Here is a 23,341-nt window from a genome sequence, read left to right on the forward strand (position 1 = left end):
GCTTGAAAAAGCACCGAAGCAGAAGTTTAAAATACGCACACCATTTTCCAAATAGCACAGTTCTCCAATCAAAGTTAGTGGCAATATCAGTCAGCAGTGTTGTAAGTAGCTACAGCCATTGTGTGGTTATGAAGTGCGTTTAAAAATAAATAAAAATATGTCACTGGAAGTTACTGTTCAACAACATCCACACTACGTAGAAAACAGCCTTTGCAACCACGAGCACTGGCAGTGCTCAGCACTGCGTGTTTGCAGCTGGACAAGAGAAAAAAGGAAAGTAGGTAAGTCCAGAACAAAACAAGTCGCTGTTCACTCAGAAATGAGGACACAGCATTATAGCAGAGCTCTCAAAAAACTATCCTGATGGTATCTTTAAAAGACACACGGCACAACTATAAAACTATGTGGAAATATAACACACATCTCCCAAAGAGCTGAGTTCAGCCCTTCACCTTTCCAGAGCCCTCTCAGAACAAGCGAATGTCTGCTGGAGACAGAAACCAACAGAAAAACTCTAAAACAGCACAATTTGTCAGAGGAAGTGACTAAGAACGCGCTGTAAAGATACCCAGAACCCCCTGCACCAAAGCTTTTAAAAGGGGCTGGAGGGGCTGAAAGGTCCTTTCCAAGCAAACCACTCTATGGGTCTGTGACCTTTAAGGTTATTTCCATGCCAACTAACTACTCCATGGTTCTGCGATCTTTCAGGTCCCTTCCAACCGAACCACGCTGGCGTTCTGTGATCTCACCCCACGGACAGCAAAGCGCTCACACCGCCACGCAGCGCACAACGAGCAGCCAGCCATTGTTCAGTATCCACGCGAGATCCTTTAATTTCTCTATCTGCACGCCGAACCTCACCACATGTAAGGCCCCGTAACATTCCTGCGGCCCGAGGGCGGCCACAGGAGAGCATCAAAGTCAGACAGCGACGTAACCGCGCCGTCAGAGCGCCCTACGAGGAGGATTTTAATAGGAGGAAGAAAGGGGCGTGAGGAGAGGGCGATACCTCAGCGAGCGGCGGGAGGGGCTGCGGGCTCCGTTACCGGGACAAAACGGCTCCGTTCCCGGCCCCCCGCCGCGCTTCGGCCCCGCGAGCAGCGGCCCAGCGCCCCGAGCGGCCCTTCCCGGCGGGGTGAGGAAGGGGAGCGAGACCGCACTCACTTTCTCTGGGCCTTATCCTTCTTAGCTTTGGTCCGCTTCTTCCGGGCCTGCAGCGCCAGCACTGAAAGAGACAGAAAGAGCGTGAGGAGAGCGCGGGGCCGGCGGACCGAGGGGCCTCGAGGGCGGCGCGCCGCTCACCTTTCCGCTCCATGGCCGCCAGCGCCGGGAGCCCAGGGAGTCCCACGCGCCTGCGCGCCGCGCCGTGCCCCTGCGCCGCGCCGGGCGGCGCCGGGCGGAGCATGCGCGATGAGAGAGGCTGCGCGCGCCAACCGCCGGCCCCGCCCACTTCCTCCTCCTCGCCGCTCCCGCTCGTGGCGGAGCTGTGGGGGGAAGCCGCGCCCCCTCGCTGCTGGCACCGCCCCCGCGCGCGAGCCGCAGGGCGGAGCGCCGAGGGCTCCGGCGGCGCTTCCGCCAGCAGCATGGCGCGGGGCGGCCGGAGGGGAAAGCTGAGCGTGCGACGTCATCGTCGCAGTTGTGACGTCAGCAACTGACAGGCGCAGAACAATAACGCAGGCTCCGAAAGTAATAACGCCTCCTAGTTATTTGCATGGACGCTCCAACACATACGGAGAGCACAATAACACTTTGATCGAGCAAATTCTCACCTGAAAGTGCTGTTTCTCATATAGTCATTGCCATTAGCTGAGTGCTTTTGCCAGTGACGAATTAGAGCTGTCCTGCCATGTCCATAAGAATCTGAACCGGCAGAGGTGACCCACTGACACCACTGCTGAGACGCCCCAGACTGCCACACTGTGCTCACAGCCGCTGCTCAGCCTCCATAAACCTTCACCAAGCATCGATGAATGTCATTTGGTGCCATGTTTTCCGCATGGAGGAATTCAGTGACACGTCCTTGCTTCATTTGCATTTCCACATCACACACGTTTTGCCCCTCTGCTACTACCTCATGCACAACAACAAAATGTAACAGGATACTGCAGAGAAGGTTCAACCTCTCCTGCCATACCATCAGCATCTGCCTCTGGCATCCTGGCCCAACATAATAAAATAGCAGGTGTTACTTTTGGAGCTGCTCTTGTAGCTTTGGCATCAGAAATGTAGATTGGAGTAGCCATAATAGTCAGAGAAGAATTAAATACTAACACTCAATAATTATCACAAAAAGCAACGCATCTGCTAGGCTGCTGGGGAATTTTTTGCTGTGAGCACAGACCCAGTACTGGTCATAAAGACGCCAACGCGTTTCCCTTACAACTCCTGCCAGCTCTGTCAACAACTGTTTAACATCATGCGGCTCCCGCGCTGCCCGCACAGCTGCCGCACACCTCACAGCGCACGGCTCAGGGCACGACGGCCGCCCCGCGCAGCCGCGGCTCTGCTCCTGCTGGATGCCGGCAGAGGGAGCGCGACCCGTCCAGCTCACTGTGGGCAGGCACCGCACAGCGCAGCCCGGGCATCAGATACAAATATTTGCAGGGAAAGGTGGGTACCTCTGTGTGCGATTTTGGAAGGCAGAAAAATCCTCGTGTGAGCTCTGGGGATGACAGGTTCCATTCCTCTGTCTGTTCCCCCTGCAAAGAGTTCTAAGTGAGATGCGATAGTACAAAATATGGCAATAATGTGACACGGAGAAGGATACACGCAGTCCCCGATTTCAGCCTTCCACAACCGCTGTGCTAGAAGTAGCACTGAGCTGGAGACTTCAAGCATGATGGAGCACGCTGCTCACATCCAACAGCAACCATATAAGAAAGTTCTTTCCTCAAAGGAGTATAAACACAGTATAAACAGACAACAAACACCGCTTCGAGTTCAGTATATTGGCTGCCTGTTCCTTTTGTGGGATCTACTGTCCTGTATTAGCATTGGGACTCCTGCAGCTGGTCCTATTAGTGCACGTTCACACCTCCTGTGGCCAATGCTGCACATCACACTTCAGTGAATTTGGCCCACAGAGGGGTTCTGAGCCAGCCCTAGACCCAACTACAGTCAACTTCCCACAGCCAGCCTGGCACTCATTTTTAAAGCAGAATGAATGCCACCAAACTATGCCCATACACAACCAGTATACCTGGTCCTTCTTCATAGCTTCCACAGTGTGACACACTGCAGCCTGTTGCCTAAGAACTGCTCCTGCCACACTCTGTGCAGCTCCTGAGGTTTCTCTACCACTTTCTGTTTTCTGCAGCCATGTGTGTACCAAAGCAGTATGTCAATAAAATGCCAACAGGCAGGGCCAGCAGGCTGCACATACTTTGCATTTTGCGTGGTGATGTTCTGGGATCTGCATCCTCTAATTCAGCGCAGTGAGAAAGCTGCCTGGGACTCTGCAGCATGCCCTCCTAGGAAAATGTCATGCGTTTGTACTGGTTCAGAAGGGCATTGAAAAGATGCTGTCTGCACAAAACAGCTGCATTTGTTGCAACTAGATCAGGCGAGAACATCAAACTGCCTCCAAAGACACTCCTGCAGGCAGGCCTTTGAACTCTGACTTCAGAGGTACAGGTGGAGTCCTCGGCCATAAAGTACGTGCTCTGTCACTTCACTGCCTGTGTCCACGGATTTGTGCTTGGTGAATCACAGAAGCATTCTGTATGTATGCAGGAGCTGAGGCGCTGTACAGCTGTATAGGAAAATGATCAGGTTTGTCTGAACTTCCTGTCAGCAAAGTATTTGTTTTGCAACAACAATGCTCATAATTTGAAAACTAACATGCTGACGTCCGAGTTGTCCCCTGGTGTTCCACTCTGCAGTCACATGGTAGGAAGGAAAAACACTGAACTCTGCCCAGTAAGCCAACAAAAAACTCAAGTCTTTGGTTTGTAGTGGAGACTTTCCATAGTGCCAACAGCTACGAATGCTATTTCACCTTAAATCAAGTCTGACATAGCAGAGCCAACAGAATCTGGAAATGAGGACTATGATTTTCATGGGTTTTGTGCTACTCTGTTTTGAACAGAGCTGAGAGGAGCTTGGCATGAAGCCACTGTCCAAAACAATGCAGGGAAGCATATGTGGTTTGAAAATTACTCGATACCATTTGAGCTTTCAGTTTTCCTATCTTTCAATCCAAACGATATGAGGGCTCCAGCACTCAGTTTCCTCCACACTAAGTAACTTGGCACAGTTCACCAAAATCCTTTACCACTGTAGATCACACATACAGAACTGCAGCTTTACAGCCACATGCTGTCTCCTCATGTAAAATTAGTTTTACCTGTGACTCTCCACAAGGGCAGTTTGTGCCATGGAACAAATAAGGGCATGGCAGAGTCCTGTGACATACATTGCTGATGCAGTTGAACACCGCTGCTGTCAGTACAACCCTAGCTTAGGCTGATGCAGAAAATATGAGTAAGCTGATTTTTTTTTCCCTAAGCGTTACCTATATCTTAGTCTACAATTTTTTCTGGCTCTTCAGAACAAAATAAATACATTCCTCCATTCTTTACCATTTCAGTAAGAGACTGCAAAGAAAATGTAATTAAATTTTTTGTTTACTGGGATTTTGTTCTGGTAAATCTGGTAAACAGAAGAAATACTCATGTGATGTTAGTGCTGACAAGATCAACTTCAGCAACTTGTTGAGCAGCAATAAGAAAATGCTTTCCTTTGAAGCTCACATCACTCTACACACTCTGAAGATAATGAATCTGCCTGCATGTAATCTATTCAGATATGGCAGATGAGTTTTACTACCAATACATAAATACAATAAATAATAATAAATAATTAATAAATAAATAATAAATAAATAAATACATAAAAAGTGCTCAGTTGCAGCATTTAAACCAACTTCTAAAGAATTTCAGAAAAGATGCACAAATCATTTGCTAGAATTCACCAAAACTAGGAATTCTCTTGTACATTGCTGAGAGTATCCTATCTACTTGAAAATAATTATCCAGGTGTTCCTTTTTGATAAGAACCACAGAATTACTGTAGGCATTAGTCAAGCTGTCTAAATATAAAAACAGGAGAAAAAAAAAAAAGAGCATCAAATACTGATAAGAATGACCACAACTGCTGCTTAACTGTACCTTTCTTCCTTCTACTGAAATCCCAATTCCCCAATAGTTGTAATCCACATGTTGCTGTTATACTTCCATTCCTTGTCCCATGCGAGGTCCTAGAAATTCAGTTGAAGGGACAGAGTTTCAAACTGCAGGTGAGAGCTTGACTCTGCTGCATTCCGGGCTGAGTATGAGTTATCTGATATTGGCTCTTCACGCAGGAGTTTGCTGTTAGGCTTCCTTGCAGTGAAGAAGCCTCCATTCTTCTCCATAAGCAAATTTATTTCCTGAAATGTACACAAACATATTACTGTAGGCCAAGGGTGGCCAGTCTGCTGAGCCAGTCATGTTCCCATGCCAAGGCAACATCACGTGAGCAGCCAGAGGGGCCCGCTGGCATGGGAGCACAGGGCAGGTCAGATACCCAGCTGCCAAGGAAATGAGCTGGCAGTGCTGACATCACCCCACTGCTGTGGGTCCCTTCTGCACACCCAGCCCAGCATGGTCTCAATGCACACTCCTGCGGAACCACTGTCACCTCCTGTATGGAAGCAGCTCACAGTCTGCCCTCCACATGCACTAAAGGGAAGGTGGTGAATATGAACTGTTACCTCCATTCTGTGAAGGCCTTTCTATGGGAGAGAGTATCAGGAAGGTCAATAACCTTGTGTTAGACTATTCTGTAGAGTGCTAAAATAAGTGAGGTAAAGAAGCAGAACAAAAGAAACCTGTTTCCTACAGATTTTGATAGTCGTTATTTTTTCCTTCATTCTTCCCTTGTTCCTGGCAGCATGCAGAGAACGATTACCTAAGGTTGGGCTGTTTCCCAAGGAGGGGCAATTAATGGAATCTATGCAGAAGAAGAGCTTTTCCTGGAACTTGCAACTGTCTACCCTGTTCAAACTTGGCAGAGACATCTAGTGAGCTTAAAAAATTATTGCAGAGGACGACAGAAAGAAAGATCACGTGCACAAACTTCAGTTTGTTGGGAAATCAAGTCAGTGCTGTCCTTCACTTCTCCAACCTGCCCCAAGGAAGCTGGTGCAGTAACCTCTGGAAATAAAAAGCTTGGAACTTCGGCTCTGCCCTGGCAGAGTCCTTGCCCAATGCAGGAAATGGAAACTGTCTAAAATACAACAGCAATTCCCTACTGCAAGACAGAGCTGGATTCCTTTCCAGTCTGAATGCAAAGTTGTCTTTCCCCAGTCAGGGACAACAGGACTCTGTCCATTGTGAACAACCAAACAACTGGAAAATTCAGAAGAACATCTGCTCTGCCTTATTTCCTCAATCACATCACAAGACCTTTAAGTTACTGACAGAATCATTTAACAACAGGAATGCTTACATGTAAGCTAAATACTCTACCATCTCATCTTCAGCTTGTGGCTTTTCAGCATGCTCTTCTGCAGTAAGTTCTATCTCATCTGGCTTTTGATGCCTCGCCAAAGCAGCCAGCAGAGCATCGTGAAGACTTAGAAAGAACATTTCTTTGGTGACACAGCTGTCAAAGAACTCGTTCTTCTCAAAGGCTGCTATCACAGAGGCTATAAAAAATGGGAGAAAATAAACAAAGCAGCAAAATTCATACCAAGCAGTAGAGCTATAACATTTCACTGCAGTTTAAAACTTATCCCCAATGGTAAGTCAATATTAATAAGCAAATGCTGTACTCACAATGGCAGCCAGCTACAAGGACTGTAATGCCGATACTGAAAAACATATGGAAGATCTGTGGAGAGAATTCGATATCAGCATAGAACAATTCTGCTTTATACAAATGCTCTAGAAGTTCAAACACAAATGGGAAAAGAACTCCATTGTATGATTTATCCCTGAAGAAAGTCCTTATTCCAGTCTCAAACCAAGATTCTTAGCTCAGAACTAAATAGCCAAACTATCAAAATCTTCATAATGCTAAGTGTTACCTCTTCACTTGAACAAAAGATTCTCATAAATACGGGCTAACTCCAAACATTTCTATGTACACTGATGCCACACTCATGTATAAACAACTTTTTTTTTTTTTTTTTAAAGCAGTAAAACATTATTTCAGAGAATTACAGAACTTCAGAATATGAAGCTGGAAGGAAAAGGAGATAAGTCCAGATTCCAACAGGGGAGTCATTTAATAGATGGCAAATAAATCTTTAAGGACATCAGCTCAGTCCACAGTTCCCAATAGGTTGTAGATCAAACAGAAATCTTTGAAGATGAGCTACAGACTTTGAGGGAGTTGAGTAAGAATCCATCTGTATCTGCCTGAGATGCACAGCTACATGAAATTTATTTTTGCTACATCTGTATCTCTATTGGCTAGGATCCCTGCTTGAAGACTAAAAACCTCAAGACATACATCAAGGAAAAGAATATAAAGGCATTCAGCAATACAAATAAAATAATTCTAAGAGAAGACAGGAGGGAATTGTGAAACTGACAGTTCTAAAAAAGAGGATTTTTTTTAAGTGTCCAGCTAGAAGAAAAAAAGAAACAGCCAAAATTGAAAGAGCAAATTAGACCTTTTTATAAATATAGTTTATAGTATAGCTTTAGTTTACACAATTGTAGGACTGGAGATAATGGATGACAGGTTTTAGCTTGTCCTTTGTGTCGATAACAAGGCTTTTGTTCTTGAAAAAGTGGCCTCATGGGAAGCTGCCAATTTCCGAAAATAGTGCACTTGAATGGGTCAACTGGAATATGCTCAATGGAACATATCTGGCCACGCACTGGGCAGCGTGGGCTAACAAGAAACATGTGACACTGGGTAAAGTTTAGGTTTCACATTTACACGCAGTTAGGTTGCTTACCTGTCGTAGTAAGTCTGAACCTTGCAAATCCACAAACTGGACCATACTGAAGTCCAAAATAATGGTGTGAACCGGACTTGGCAAATGTACTGGCTGTTCTTCCTGATCTAATTGTGCTGAGGTATTACCTACTGCAGAGCTCGGTGAAACACCAGCTTGTTTCCCTTCGTCCTCATTTTTTCCAGCCTGAAGTTGTGTTTTAATGCCTGGAGATGCAGCCTGCGCATTAGCTGCTCCCAGCAAGAGCATCCCACAGTTCTGTCTAACTCCGTACTCTGACCAACGTACCAAGTTAACTGAAGATGACGTGGAATTACTGTCTACATGATATGACTTCACCAGTTTCTCTGTATATGGTATCTAATATGGAAAATGGAGAGGAGTACATCAGTGGTTAGAAGTAGTAGGTCCAGGGAGTAGGTTATTTTTTTCCAGTAAATAAGCACTGTAAATTGCGTGATCTCTCTTCTCTCATGGTAAAAACACATCTGAAGTAACTCTAAATACAGCAGAAAGCCACAAGAGTATGCAAAGTAGCAAGTGACTTAGCCAAGCTTCAGGTATGGTTAGCAGTGTGCCTTCAGCTGCTGGCTGGTACCAGTGGTACCCAACTTCCACACCAGGGTACATCAAATATTTCTACTGCTCGTTAATTCACCCGGTACGGTGAGCTCCTATTGCTTTATCACATACAGCCTGTATGAAGAAAAACAATGATTCTATTTGCTTAATTTTAATCAGTAATTATATGTATATATATATATGCTATATATAAGCATTTACAGCCTTTTAAATTCTAGCAAGTTAAGACACTGTGCACGGTGACAGAGAAATAGGCACCTCAGACAGATTAGATAAATATACTTCTAAAGCTTACCCGAGGTGGTGGTAAGGGTGGATCACAGACACAAGAGCATTTAAAATCTTTGCTTTCCACTGAAATGTCAGACAGATTAGCTGAAACTAAGGCCCTAATTTCATTTGGATTTAGAGGCACTGTTTTCATGTCCATCTGAAAGACAAAAATATTTTTACTCCAGGGATAATACTAGCTTTTAGAAGCTTTATCTAGCTGAAAAAGTGGCATTTACCTTGTGTAACAAGTAATTTTTGAAGCTATTCATATTTGCAAAAGAAATGGAAGAACAGCACTGAAAGATTTTGACACCATCAATCTCCATTGCCTTCAAAACAAAAGTTGGATCTGTGAGAGTTGTACTTCGTAGGAACAATTTTTCCCCACCTAACCCTCTATGCAGTAGACTGCAAGGTGATGTTCTAAGGACAAAGTAACACTGCTGACCACACTGCATGCTCGTAGGAGCACTGGCAGCATGGACCAATAACGTACTCATCTGGAAACATCAATCAGGTCTTCCTGTTTTAAAGACCTCCAGCAGATCTATCACTGATGACAGTCGGCTGGTATAATATAAAACCATCCAAATTTGATACATAGTTTTATATCTAATGCTCTTTGCAGAAAACATACATTACATCACTCTTGTATTTCTAACCTTGTCCTCATTTGATTTCTGCAAATCCATCAGCATAGCTTTGGGAATGTACTCAGGTGGCAAAGCTCTTCACTACTGAATTACCCAATTTTGTATGGTTCCGTCTTCTCAACAGTGTATTACAAAGGCCCGTGCCCTACTTTACATCCCATCACTGTAAGAATCAGCAAGTCACTCTGGCAGACAGTTACTGAAAATGTGTTGTGTGGACACAACCAGACTGAGAAAAGCAGGTAAAACACCAAACAGTTCCGTAAATGTCAGCAATGCGGCTTCCACCACTGGGACAGCACTGACTGACACAGGGAGCTCCATGGGGCACAATCCGAATCACTTCACACTACAGATATTTAAGCATTCTTCAGTTTGAAAGTTTTGAACCAAGTGAACTGAGTCCGAATGCTCATTCCCGAACGCACTTAAGGGAAGAAGCTAGATTACAGAGAGGTGGAACATTTGTTTTTTGTTTCCTCTTACGGCTCTGCAGATGGATAAACTTCTATAAATATTCGTGTTTGGAATCTGTCCCAGCTCCACCATCTTCATTCTGAAACAAGATGTTTATTAGATTCTCACATAAAGCAGAGGAAAAAAAAACTACATTCCCAAAACCTTGATCTCCATTTCTAAAGTTACTGCTTTGGGAAAGTAATAGACAGATTCCAGGATGACCTGACCAAAGTGTTTACAAGCACGAAACTACTTTCACATTGTTGTATGTGCAGCTATCTCTAAAACATCAACTCTAGTGAGTATTTTGCTCTAGGAGTTACAAGTACCTGTGTGTCCTGATGCTGATTATGAAGAATGCAATTGCCAGGGCGATCAGTAAACCAATATCAAGACCAAGACAAAGCACTGCAGCAAAAGTTCCAAGCCAAATAGCCTTTGATCAAGAGACAGAGAAAAAGATATAAAATGACCTCCAACTCAGCTCCAGTATTTGCAAATTAAAGAGACTAAAAAGAAAAAAGAAAAAAAAAAAAAGAGCTAGAAATGGTAATAGTTGAAAAGCCTAGCTGGCACCTTTCAGCCACCCAGTCCTGAAAACAGTCACACAGAAAGATCACAGGAAAGAAGTGCAGGACCTCAAAACACATTAACTCCGTTGCAGTTACTGACAATTTACTTTCCTTAGCCCTGCATTTGCAGATACACAGTGGCAATACACATACCTCCACAATTCTGGCCCACTCTAAAAGAACAAAGAAAAGAATTTCTTCCTTTAAACACATTCCAGTTACTGTTTTTTTATGCCACTTACTAAATGATACTTATCCTTTCTCCACAGGGTAGGAATGTCCAGAAGTTTTTCAAGAAAAGGTAGCATGTTAAATACTACAATAGCAGCCAGCACGCTCTGTGCAAATAAGAAAAAAATGCATGTTATTTATTGCATCTGAGATTTATTGCACACACAACATGATAAGGAACAGATATCCAAGACAAACTGCTTAAAATTTAGATCTTATTTATGTATTTTTTATAAGTATAGCAGTTGTCAGACCTGCAAACCAACCTATCTTATGTGATTCCACAATTACTTCTGCCAATGCAACGGGACTTTCTCTTGAAATGCTTTGTGTGGTTTCTATTGCAGAGCTTTTCAGTGAATCCCTGTGCCTCCTGCAGCACCATGACAAATGACAACACTATCTACAGAATGGAGCTGCTGTATCAATGAATGGTTTTAATTAGCATGGGCAGTTCATTTACAGATTTGGGAAGTTGTTTGACACCATTTGTTGAAAAAGCACACCTTAGCAACAAAAAATGGGAAACCAAAAGTGAAATACAACATTTAAATCACAGATCTTGGCAGTAAACTTTCAATTCACTTCTAGCCAAGGAATTTTAGTTTGTGCTGAACAGTCAGTTGTGGGAGAGAGTATGGGAGAAAGTATTAATTTCCTAATACTTGACCATGCTGAAACTTAGGAGAATTTAAAGTCATTGTTTTGGTTTAGTCTATCCCTTGAAACAATGAAATGTAGAGAAAGATACAACCCCAACTGTTAGGATAATCTTCACGTTAAGCTTTAAAAGTAAGTAGGCTGCTACCATAACTATTACAAGTTCACTTACATTAGGTATCATCTGGAAAAAGTGTCCTAGTTTCAATGCAATCACCAGCATTATAGATGCTCCCATCAGTGCTGCTATCTGAACAGAGATACTTTATTAGAGAGGCCTTTCAGAACCGATTCCTAGTCTTCTCTAAGCAAACAAGGTATAGTGCTTGTAACACCATCTAATAGAAAAAGCAACCAGGAGACAAAGTCCACGGGTGTCTTGTAGTGGGCAATATGGATTCCAGAATGCTCATGTCAAAAGGCTTCTGTAGACACAAATTTGTACTAAATGGGCTATTCTTATGTACAACAACACAGGATTTTGATTTGATAGTTTAATTAGAAAAAGAAGATATTTCTCTTGCAAGTCAGCCTTAAGAACGCCATCCAAAATCCAGGAAGAAAACTCTCTAACCCCAATGTGGTCTTAGAAAGCAGCATTCCTTTATTCCTCATGATACGCACTGTGCGACTTGACAAACAAGGAAGCTCTCTCAGAGTTCAGGTTCTACATTTAAACAGTTAAGACACCCACATGCAGTACACTGGCACAATATTCATTCTTTCCCAAGGATGTATTAACATATGCTAATGTCCCTTTGGGCCTGCTCAGTGGTATCTAGAGTGGTCAAGTGCTCACCTACTTCTTTCCTGCTTTCCACCATCAGCTTCATCGCTGAGACCTTTGACTCCACCTTCAGCTGCTTTTCCCCAGTTTGGAAAATTTCCATTGCTTATTGGGCCTAGGGAGCCACTATTAAAACAATATATGTGGAATCCAAGAAAAATGTCCCTGCACCTCCTGGGTGCAAACAATGAAAGTATTCTATTATGTGCCCATTATTGAGGAAAACAAAACTGCTCACCCACTAAATTTGAAATTGAAAGTTTTAGAACTACTGAACTATCACTTATGGATTACTTTTGACGAACTAATATATTGACTCTTATACTAATGTACTAATCCACACTGCTAAACAAACCAGCCTATATCAGGCACAAATGTTTTACTAAATCAAGTTACTTCTACGATGCAGTGAAGCACGTACAAATACTCATGAGAAATATGTTAGAATCTTCCTAAAAATAAATAATTTTTAGAAATAATTTTAAAAAAAGATTAAGGTCATAACGTCCAGTACTAAAAAGTGCAAAACAATTTTCAATTCTGGGCATATTCACTAAAATACAGTTTACATGGTATGAACGCATCTTATTCTCTCCACAGAATTCTGGCTTCCTTAAACACACAGCATGTCCTTAATATCCTGCAATTACAGTGCATAGCATGGAGAGCACAAATTCATGCTGCATGGGAATGTAACTACTTCTCACAAACTGCTTGGATGAAATGTCAGCCTCTACTCAGTCTAGAATGATTTTAGCCCGGCTCACCTGGGTTCTTCCACCCGCCTTCTCTTGGATGACAGTTCCAGAAATAGCACAGCTGACAGCAAAGCTTCTGAAAAATGAACTGCAAATATTGCAAAGCCCCACAGCTATTAGTTCCTGTGAAAAAGAAACAGGAGGAAGTAGAGAGAACCCAAAATTAATGACTTACCTAAATAGAAGTGGCTTAAAAAGAAGTACATCTGCTCACACTTGCTGGCTGTCCAGCTCAGAAAATTTTCTGGAAACAAAGACTCTCATGGTTAAATTTCTCTCAAAAGCCACAAAGTTTTCACAGTTGAGGATCTCATGGACCCAAAAGTCAAGTTCCTGTTTACAAAGTAATCCACAAAGAACTCAAAACTTCCAAGCTAATGCACAGTATATCTCAGCACACAGTATAATAGAGCTGACACAAGAACTCAATGGAAAAGACATTCTCTTTGTACTTCTCCTCAAAGGCTACAGGAAGCCAGGGCAGCTTTCTGGATTAATTCCTTTCTAATGAAGACTCAAAGCCATCACAACAAGTTAAACAGGGTACTGCAAACCAGTTAGTGCTTACTCCATCTAGCACACTGGAAACTAACAGCTTCAGCTTAAAAGGCTCTCAGAGCAATCAGCCTAGGCTGAGAATTCACTAAGTTGACAGACACACATAGACAGGAACTACAGCTGTTCTGGCCATTTACAATTAGAGCTATTATATTTGTGTGCTATTGTAAGTCCCACAGATTCAGGATAGCAGTGGCTCCCAGGGATCACTAGCAGCACTGTGTACGAACCCCTGGAGTTACACTAAGTCCTCTTAGTGACCATACTGACTGGACATATTTTGGCCTTCACACATAGATGGCATCTGTCCTTCCACAGAGAATCAACAATAACAAGTTGATACAAAACAATCAGCTGGCATCACTCGTTCTCTGCTTGCATTTTTACCACTACCAGGTAACTAGTGGCTTTACTAAGCTGAATTCAGTTTGCTTCTTGGCCTAAGAAGTATGTGTAGCTTTGTTCTCACCTGACTGCTGGAAATGCTGTAGTTATGAAGCAAAGCATACTTCTCTCCAATAAAAACAAGAAGGAAGCAGCTTACAATAGCAAGGGAGAAAGCATGCAAGATGATCTTGCTCAGGTTTGATAAATCTGGCAGTGTAGGAGGTAGAAACCTACAAGATCAGAGAACAGAAAGGTTTAAACCTGCTCTGGGCTCTGTGCAGTCTATACCATACCCAGGACCAACATCAGAGGCATCTTCTGCCACCCCACGGGAGATGTCCTGAATGTGTAAGGGTTTGCTTCCACCTCACAAAAAACACAAATTCCTTCCCTCTGTGCGCTAATAAAATCTGAATCTAATAAAGAAAACTGTAGTTCAAGTTCTGCATATGCTCTGAAACGAGGAGATCTCAAAGCTCTCTTGAACAGTTATTCCTATAACTGTGCTTCCCGGTAAAAATCAGCCTATGTCAAATTTCAAGAACAGACTGAAACACCTCTTTCATGTCTCAAAAGTATAACCTCACTAACAGCAGAAATAACTAACCTCTGAGGAATCATACTGAGCACAGCACTGCTAGATTCAGCGTGAAAATGAATACAATTGGCAATAATGGTAGCTGTGATGATCTGGGAAAGAAAACAAGAATACCACAGATTATAAGCATTTGCACCTGAACTGCACACAGCGAATCTGTGGAACACATTCAGTAAGATTCTGTGAAACAGAAACAGTAAGGACAGTTACTCCTGCAGGAGGATTTGAAGGACCTAAGCACACATTTTATTCAGTGTATAAGCACCGCAGCATTCGGAAGAAATGTATTTTTGTGGGGTTTTATCAGTATATTATACAAATACTTCCTATTTGCTAATGTCTACAGTGTAGTAACATCTGATAAATTCTATGCAAAATGTGGACTCTTCTTCTTATTCCAATTTTCCCATTAGCTGTCTGTGTTACTGTGCTCTGTCACAGGCTTTGTCCCACAGGCCACTGTTAGATAAGTGGCAAATGGCTTCAAGTCCAGCATCAGCAAGGTTTTCCTTAAGAAAGGTGTTCCTTAGAAAAAGAAGCTATCATCTCTTAGACTCCTAGACTGTCTGCAAAAGTCAGAAATTTCATTTCAATAGAAAAAGTTTTGATTTAAAAAAAAAAAAAAGTCAATTCTTCCATTTTCTAGGAAAGAAAAACATCAGGAGAAAACAGCAGCAACAAATATTACTGAATTTTCAGTAAGACCTGCCTTTGAATGTAACAAAATTGAATATCTCCTTCCAGCAATTCCAGACCAAAAAAACCATAAGTCAATCAGAACTCCGAACCTTCAAGTCCGCAGTTCTACTACCATCATAATAAAGATTAAAAAGATAAAAAATAAAAAAAATCAGTCTGGAACATGGTGGTTTCACCTCTACACAATGCTGTTTATTCATGCAGTTCACCGTGATTTGTGCCCATGGCTTTCTGTAGGCAGAGATACCTTATTTCCACAGTAGCAGGGGAAAAACTTAGGAAGTTCTCTGGTGAAAGACGCCTCAAAGCTCAGCGACAAAGGCTGCTTATGGCACTCAGAGCCGGAACGCAGACAAGCAACTCCTGAACTGCTCAATTATCACTACAGCATTGAGAACACTCACCAAGAGAAGCTCCATTGGAAATGCAACAGGACTATGAAGATAAGTTATCCTGATAGCTTTACTGATTTGTAGCATGGCCATGCTAAGCAAAAACAGCAGTATGCTGGTGGCATTAGACTTTGGGAGAGCCAGGAAATAATAGAACGCATTCTGAAAAGGAATCATCATAGAGAAGATCAGAGGCAGATACTGCAAGTATTTTTACATTCTAGAAGGTTGAGACCTGTTGCCCTCACACTTTAACTTATCCTTTACTGCTACGACAGTACCTTCAGCGGGAAGAAAGTTGCTGAGAGCAAAACAGTATTTTAAATGGTCTGTTGAGAAACACAGCCACAAGTAACTCAGATCTAGTTCAATCACTCTTATCTCCTCTACACCACCTTTCTCTCTAGTTGTCTGTCTTTTCTTAAGAAAATTAGGAAGACTTATTTTTAACTTATCTTTAGCTAGGAGTCTGCTGCATCTTTGTCAGGTATGTCATAGATACTGTGCGCCCAACAGTTAGCCCACAATGATCCATGGAGGAAAAACATACCTCTTTCCCTAACCTTTTGCTCCACAATGATTACAGACATGCTGAAAATGATAAAGCTACATAAGTAATTAAAAATACTCCCTTTTCCTCTTGCATGTCATGCAAAAATATCCATTCATCATTCAAGACAACAGAAAGACAATGTAACCACAGCTGAGACCTGCAGAAATATCCCTTAGCAACTGACATATTCAAATTGCCTTCAATTTTTGTTACTGTTCTCTTCTTTATCCCACAGGAAGCAAGCATTTATTTATTTTTTTCACTAATAACGAATTTACTCACATAAAAAATGTCTCGAGAGCCCTTATGGAAGTCAAGCACAATGTCAAAGATAAAAGTGAACTGTGATACAATGACAAGCAATGCTGCTGCAGAGAGGTAAGCATCAATGAGAGCCTTTGGCAAGTATGCTGTTACAGACTTCAGGCAGAAGCAGCCTAGCAGTAACTGTATGGAACAAACAAGAAGTGAGGTGCAATATAATTATCTATGTCTAACCTGCCTTTCTTGTTCCCACATTTGAAAAGCACGACTTTTCACTGCCATACTTGATGGATAGTTATTTGAAAAGCTATATTCATTATGCACAATTAAGAAGGATGCTGCCAAACTAAAATAGGAACACTTCAGATCAAGTGTGTGTGGTTATGCAGGACTACCTAAGGGTCTTCATGTTGGAGAATTGGTCGAAAAAAGAACAAAACAGTTGGCCAATAAAATACAAAAGTAATTTACTTCACGTACTGCTAAATTAATCAAGGACACACAAATCTGAACCTATCCCATTTTTTCAGACATCATGAGAAGAGGCAGACCTTCATGTTCCATTTTCTACAACGTATGTATTCAAGTGTGCTGAGCTTAGAACTTGTGAGAACACACAAGCAGTCTCACTTCTTACATTTGTACAAAGATAAACGTAAGGACACATCAGTAAGGACACAACAGTTTCATCTTCTACCTGAATTATGCCAGTCATAAATGTCACTGACGCAGTGAGTGCCAAGGTCTCCACGTAACCTTTCAAAAGTGTAGGGTCTGAAAAATTGACCAGTGAACTGTTAAAGGACAACGTTTTGTTGAGATCAAGGGACTTGAGAATATTTTTCACCACTAGATTTAGGATGCTGAATGAGCCTGAAAACAATAGAACAGAGTAGAGAGAATGTAACTGCATGAAGTGTTGCAACAAGGATTTATCTTAAAACTACACATCCATCTCTATGCCCCACCATCAAATGTGCTGTATGAGACAATTAATTTTCATTCATTCCATTTTTACTGTTTCTGAATAAGCACCAAAAGCTTCAAAAGTTCCCTCTGAAAATTTCAGACTCCTACAATTTTACAGGCGAAGTCTTTGCTTGCTCAGATGCACAAAAGAAAAAAGATTTTAATGTAAAGCACGAAAATGAATGCACTACAATGAACTGCCAGAAAGTCCAAGCAATATGGTTTGTCTGAGAAAGAGCTGCCAAGTTATCTATGAGGCCAGAACTCCATAGATCCACTTTTACAATGATGATAAAGGCCTTCTCACATAATAATCTAGTTTCTGAACAAATTAAGAACGCAAAACCACCAACAGTTCAGTCGTGGCAAGGAACTGCACGACCCCTGGAGAAAACCAGGAGCTAAGTGGGAAGCAGCTTGATCTGGCCCTCTGCTTTATGCAGGAGACACTTCCATGATGCACTAGCTGCCCCCTTTGCACTGCTGTCTGTGACAAAGGAGCTGTGGCAGTCTCTGCCCTCAGGGGCAGAGGTGAAGCAATGAATCGAGAATCTGGAAGTCTGGATGCTCCCCTAAATAACGCCTGCACATGAGATGCTTTTTGAAGCAGCACTGAACACATTCTCTAAGTCCTGTAGAAACATTTTGCAATGCAGAATAAAACTCACCAATTGAGATGTGATGTGAACTTCCAAATACAACGTACAGCACTGAGCAGCAGAATGCAGAAAGGAAGCTATTGATTGTTGGTAGAGGTAAGCCAGCCAGCCAAACTCCTAACAGCCCTAGAAAGCAAAAATCTAACAGATTTTGCAGGGTGGATTTTAAAGATTGCTATTTTTCCCGCAATACAGGAAAATGCTGCTGTTAGCATATATTTATATACTTAAATTAGAGGGAAACTTTATGAAAAAAGGCAGCGTCTTGTCCTCAAAATTACACTATGTAACATTTGATTACAGAATATGTTTTCTTGCAAGTATGGAAATTAATAAGTTAATGATTTAAGGAATTTGTGAATTAAAATTCCCACATAATTCAGATGACATCTGAAGGAACACGGTAACACACACATTATGAAAAGGATAATGTACAAAAGGAAGCAAGAGTGCTTTTTCTTTTCTCTCTGCCTACCTTGAGGAACCTGAACCAACCCAACATTTAGGCCTGCATGGAGGTCCTTCAAGATCCACTCTCTGAACTGATAGGAAAAAAGCCAACTCAGGATAGGGAACCTCTTGTATATAATCTTTTTGAAACTTTCCCAGGAGAACCTGAAAAGAATCAGATAAGCTGTGTGTAAAGTTCTTCATGACCACCATGTCTGCAGCCCTCTTGCATGACCTCATACTCTGCAGGAATAGAAGCCACATTGCTACTCTCAGATCTCTGCAGGCCCTGAATACTCTGAACCTGCTTTGCCTTCTGCAGATCCAGCTGGTGCACAACACGAGTCCCATACAGGCACCCCTGTGCCTTTGCATTCCTTTCAGATGAATCGCGAATACTTTGTATGCCATTCATATGATACCCTGTCAGCACCAGAGCACACAGCACTGACTGCATCAATTACTTGACCTCATTAACACACTGCAGAAAATCAGGAGACAGCATTTTCATACCTGCTATCCTAATCTAGAAGAAAAACATACAGCTGCTACATCTGGAGGGCAAAAAAAAAAAAAAAAAAAAAAAAAGAGACAAGCCTATTGCATCTCCAAAAAAAGCAGTCAAATGTTTGCTGTATTATACTTAACATGGCAATGCAAGCAAGACTTGACCTAGATGATTTTTCTGCCTAAATGTCTTTGGATCAATATTTCCAGCAGGTAAACTCTGAGTAGCCCCAAAGCCCTGTGCTCCCCCTTCCCTTTTCCAATCCCCTGACCACAGCGGTGATCTACTCACAAACCAAAGATACACAGTGCAGTATCTGCCCAATTCTTCTGGCAACCCTGAATAGTGGCTGGGGAGACTGAGCCCCAATTAGCATTACAGAGTCCAGTCCCTTTCCATCATTTGATTGTCTGAGGTGATTACATGCTGGGATGACCAGTGAATTCAAAATAGAGAACAGAGAAAATATATGAGATAGGGAAGTAGAAAAGAAACAGAGAAAAGAGTATGAGGAAGCTAGAAAGACACCAGTCTTAAATGGGGAATTGAGGGAGGGCATAAAGATTTTCTGATAAAGCAGCAAGTGCAGTGATAAAGATTCTAATAATATTAGCCATGACTTTAAAACAAAACTCTCCCGTTGACCTCTGCACAAGTCTTATTTCATTGCATCAGGAATTTGTGAGTGCCAGTCTTAACTCTAGATCACATATCATAATTATACACAATTCAAGCCTTTCTGTTAATTTTGTTCCTCTGACTCCAATCTCCTTTAGCACCGGAAAAAAAAACCCTAATGTACAGTCCAAAGGATCTCACAATTGCAGAAATTAATCAACAGTGAGTCTTCAAAGTGAAATGAAAAACTAGAATGCACAGTAGTAACTCAAACTCTAGCTCCACTTGCCTTCACTTATTACCAGGAAATTCCTTTGCAACAGTGCCAGTAAAACAGGATCCATGGTTTTAGGCTGTAGTCACACTCATTGCTGAGCTGGTGTTAAGAGCTAGTTACACAAAAGAGAGAGGTCTGGCTCTTCTGTGCTGCTTTTCCTTCTGTGTCCTGTCCCATTTGGTAGCAGCAAGCTGTTAGATTAGTTCACCACACCTTGTGGAACCTCACCCATAGCTAGATTTGAGTCTCAAGGCATATCACTGTCCCAAAATAACAGTCTGAGTTTCAGTATACCTTCAGAATACATGCTGAAACAAAGCTTAGAGAAATGATGAATCAGATTTTTTAATTTACTTTGTAGTGTAGGCTCAGCCATAACCAGTGGCAGTCCACTCCACGTCCAAAGAGATTCATTTGGAAAGCCAAAAGCATTCATGGTCAAACAAAACTAAAAGGGAAGCTGATGAAAGGGATTCATATTTTTGATGATTAGGGATTTTGAAGATTCCCTTGCTGGAAGAACACCAGGAATTTTCCTAAGTCATCAACAAAGACTGCCTTCTACTGAGCCTGGAGGGCTCCTCTGGCAGAAGATATGCTTCTGTCCCTAGGATAATGCCCAAAAGAGAATTTTGGCAGATGGGAAAATCAGGCTGTGGAAACATTAATACTGTATAGGCTGTACTATTTGCAACACCCATTCTCCTCAGAGAATGCAGAACATAGCTCCAAAATAATGCAAAAGCAATTCAGCCAATCTTATCCATACCATTATGCAACTTTCCATGTCCCCAGCTAAGAAGGAACAGAAAACAGCTCTTGAAATTTAAGAAACACAAGTAACAAAAGGCAGAAATCAGAAAAAATGCAAGTGAAAGCTTGTGTCTGACAGCTGGACTGAGGGAAGCACTGGAGGGGCTGCAAATATTAACAACTTCTCCTTAAAATGTATATATCCCTCACACTATCTTGAAGTGAACAAACACTCCTACAGATTGCTAAACTGGGGGCTAGTGGAGTGCTGTTCTTGTACACTTCACTGCAAGTTTCTCCAACTGGTTGTTCTGCTTCAGTTATCAATCAATACAATTCAGCACTTTAATTACAAGCTGCAGGAAGATATTAGCATCTTTCCAGATTTGGGCTGGAAGAGCCTCCTTAGTTTGTTGTTTTTTTTTTACACCTGTCAAATTCCCAGCATACAGCTCACCTGCAACGTAGCTGTGTCTTCTTTTCAGTGATTTGTGGCTCTCCACCAAAGGTGGAAGGTAGGTTTCTTTCCAAGAATGCTTGTACGCGTTCCTCAGTCCACATTTCTCTTTGGACTCTGTAAAATGCCGGTTGCTGCCTGGTACGGACTGTATCATTGTCTAGTTCCATATTTTCTTTTTGATGAGGAATATCAAATACTGGAGACAACAGTAGACAAGGTGACTGAAATACCTATTAAAACCAAAACCAATAACAAGCATATGACATATGTCCACCCCAGCATAGCTCCTGTGAAGCCAACAGCTACAGCAAGGATAAGCAAGGCTCTGCAGACTAAAATCCTTGGAAGGATGCTGCTGTTAGGATCGAGCAAACTGCCAGAACATTGAGTCCTTCTGGAATTTGTCTTGATTCTGCTCTGTAGGAAAGACCAGCATGGATGCCCTCCATTATGGGATCCCCAAAGTGGGTCTGTGTTAAAGGAAGAAAATACATTGCGTCTCCATAAACCTATCACAACTGAGAAAGAGTTTGAACTCTCCTTGTTTCCAGTGCTGGAAAAAAAAGGCTTAGATTGCCATCCAAATCAGAGGCCATACCATGCCACAGTTTGCAGTAAAAAACTGGTATTTGATACCATTCAGATTTTTAAATGCCCCAAAACTTTCACTCACATTCCTCAGCATTTAAACATCAGGAAGATCTGAATTCAACCACTACTGCTCTGATTAGGTAAGATGTAAGCTCCTGAAGTGATTATTGAGTAAGAAGTCCAGTGAAAAAACAGATGTAAACTGAAGTTCTCATACTGACAGCTGAGGCAGAAAAAAAATTCAAATCCAGAGTTATCAACTGAAAGTACAAAGATTACATAGGAAAAAGGCTGTGCCATGTGGAAAGGCAGTTTTGACAGAAAAAAAAAGAAGGAAAATGAGAAGCATAAAAAGGCAGTAAGTGAGCAGAAAGTCTAGTCAAAATGTAATGTAAGTACCAAAACCTGGGGGAAAAAAAAAAAAAAAAGTTTTCTCCTCATTTTTTGTTTCCTGAATTGTCAAGATCTGATTGTACAGGTCTGGTGTTTTGCACCTCTGAGATATGCTGCTTCTGACAGAGCAACAGGGACCCCATCACCCTGGAGGCATTCCCACCAACACACACACCCCAGCCACTCCAAAGCACAGCCAGCAGCAGGCACGCCTCAGGCACGCTCCATTCCTATGGCACGTTTTCTCCCTCTTTTTAAAAAGGAGATACACAAAGGTCTTCCAGAAAAGTTTAAGAGACATTTTGTTCATTAGCTCTGCATGCTCAGTACAAGTCGCTGTTTGAGCACAATCCCTTTTTTTCAAGGTAAAGTAACACAACAAAGAAAGCTAAAAAGAAGCTCGAGTTTGCAAACTGAAATCCAGGCAGACAGGGATACAGCAGCACCAGCACAGCTCCCTGCACCTCCACAGTCCTGGAGACCCCCAGGGAATGGAGCACTCCAGTAAACGGTCTTAGGCTCACAGGAGCAGCACTGCGGGCACCTGACAACACCTTGGCCTCGCTGAAGGCCCTGGCAGGTCAGCGTGGCCTGCTGCCTTAGGTCAGCGTTCTCATAGATTTTCCTATTTTACCTAAAGCACGCCTTCGAGGAGACAAAAGCCGACCTCAGGAAAACGCCACACACGGGCTGTGCCGCCTTAATTTTAGCCGGCGTGGGCAGAAACACCCCACAGCTTCGCACTCTTCGTAACACCGAACGCAGACACCACGCAGCCCGCCTTTCCCCGCTCTCGCGAGAGCTTCCCCGCCCCCGCTCCGCATCGCCTCCATATTGGGGCATCTCTGCCTGCGGCACCTCAACTCTCGCGAGAGCGGCCGGACCGAACCAGAGGGCCTCGGCGGGGAGGCGGTGTAGCCGGCCCGGTCCAGCCCGAGCTGCGCCGCTGGGGGGCGGGTCGGGGCCTCGTCTTTCCCGTCCTACCTGCGGCGGAGTGGCTCCCTGCGGCCCTCCCTGTCGGCCGGCCCCTCTCTCACCTCCCGAGGCCGGCCCGCCCCTCGCAGCGCGGAGGAGGAGGGAGAGAGCTAGGCGTGTGTGCGGGGAGGGGGAGGCGGCGGAGTGAGGGCGGCTGAGAGCAGAGGAAAGGAAAGGAGAGGGGAAGGAGCAACCGCCCCGCGCGAGGCTCGGCCCCGGGCGGCGTGAGGCGGGGAGGGCGCGGGTGGGGCGGCGACCAACGGTCGGTGTTAGGAGACGGCGGTGTGAAGGGGCGGCGTGGGAGGAGCGAG

The 23,341-nt window shown here is 43.1% G+C and overlaps 2 protein-coding genes across 18 annotated transcripts in view; both read right to left on the bottom strand.

Moving 5' to 3' along the window:
* The window catches only part of SRPK1 (SRSF protein kinase 1), a 25,875-nt gene extending 20,625 nt beyond the window's left edge, over positions 1 to 5,250 (bottom strand). The window contains exons 1-3 of one of the 4 annotated variants that reach the window (XM_042837402.1): positions 5,169 to 5,250; positions 2,619 to 2,699; positions 1,165 to 1,225 (exon numbers count right to left, since the gene is read on the bottom strand). In XM_042837402.1, coding sequence (XP_042693336.1) covers positions 1,165 to 1,225; positions 2,619 to 2,682 — 125 coding nt within the window. In that variant the 5' untranslated portion in view covers positions 2,683 to 2,699; positions 5,169 to 5,250. Of the gene's footprint in view, positions 1 to 174; positions 203 to 1,164; positions 1,226 to 1,302; positions 1,586 to 2,618; positions 3,752 to 5,168 lie in introns of those variants that run through there. The other 3 variants (XM_042837401.1, XM_042837399.1, XM_042837403.1) reach the window with 3 other exon arrangements.
* SLC26A8 (solute carrier family 26 member 8) lies at positions 4,608 to 23,124 on the bottom strand. Of its 14 annotated transcripts, none has more exons than XM_042837386.1 (20): positions 23,040 to 23,124; positions 21,069 to 21,267; positions 18,481 to 18,620; positions 18,015 to 18,146; positions 17,075 to 17,250; positions 16,396 to 16,560; positions 15,573 to 15,722; positions 14,479 to 14,561; positions 13,954 to 14,101; positions 12,936 to 13,049; positions 11,554 to 11,631; positions 10,733 to 10,828; positions 10,248 to 10,354; positions 9,946 to 10,015; positions 9,043 to 9,135; positions 8,829 to 8,963; positions 7,952 to 8,311; positions 6,819 to 6,873; positions 6,510 to 6,688; positions 4,608 to 5,428 (listed from the first exon to the last, which is right to left on the bottom strand). In XM_042837386.1, the coding sequence occupies exons 2-20, from the start codon at positions 21,236 to 21,238 to the stop codon at positions 5,258 to 5,260; spliced, it is 2,622 nt and encodes an 873-aa protein (XP_042693320.1). In that variant the 5' UTR covers positions 21,239 to 21,267; positions 23,040 to 23,124; the 3' UTR covers positions 4,608 to 5,257. The 14 variants fall into 14 exon arrangements, with proteins under 14 accessions (XP_042693320.1, XP_042693321.1, XP_042693319.1 ...); XM_042837387.1 differs by lacking the exon at positions 23,040 to 23,124 and adding an exon at positions 22,690 to 22,966; XM_042837385.1 differs by lacking the exon at positions 23,040 to 23,124 and adding an exon at positions 22,690 to 22,966 and having other exon boundaries at positions 21,069 to 21,301.
* Between the last annotated feature and the right edge of the window lie 217 nt (positions 23,125 to 23,341).

The sequence above is a fragment of the Centrocercus urophasianus genome, unplaced genomic scaffold (assembly GCF_019232065.1).
Source record: "Centrocercus urophasianus isolate 14NV4802_14NV808 unplaced genomic scaffold, USGS_Curo_1.0 seq_70, whole genome shotgun sequence".
In the NCBI taxonomy this organism is placed as follows: Eukaryota; Metazoa; Chordata; class Aves; order Galliformes; family Phasianidae; genus Centrocercus; species Centrocercus urophasianus.

Bases quoted from the DNA above. Each gene is read 5' to 3' on its own strand.
- SLC26A8 (XM_042837386.1), bottom strand. From the start codon at position 21,238: ATGGAACTAGACAATGATACAGTCCGTACCAGGCAGCAACCGGCATTT. The intron at 6,874-7,951 runs GTAAGCAACCTA...TTCTCTCCACAG, and splicing joins GTTCAGACTTACTACGACAG to ATCTTCCATATGTTTTTCAG. The intron at 6,689-6,818 runs GTGAGTACAGCA...CATTTTTTATAG, and splicing joins CCTTGTAGCTGGCTGCCATT to CCTCTGTGATAGCAGCCTTT.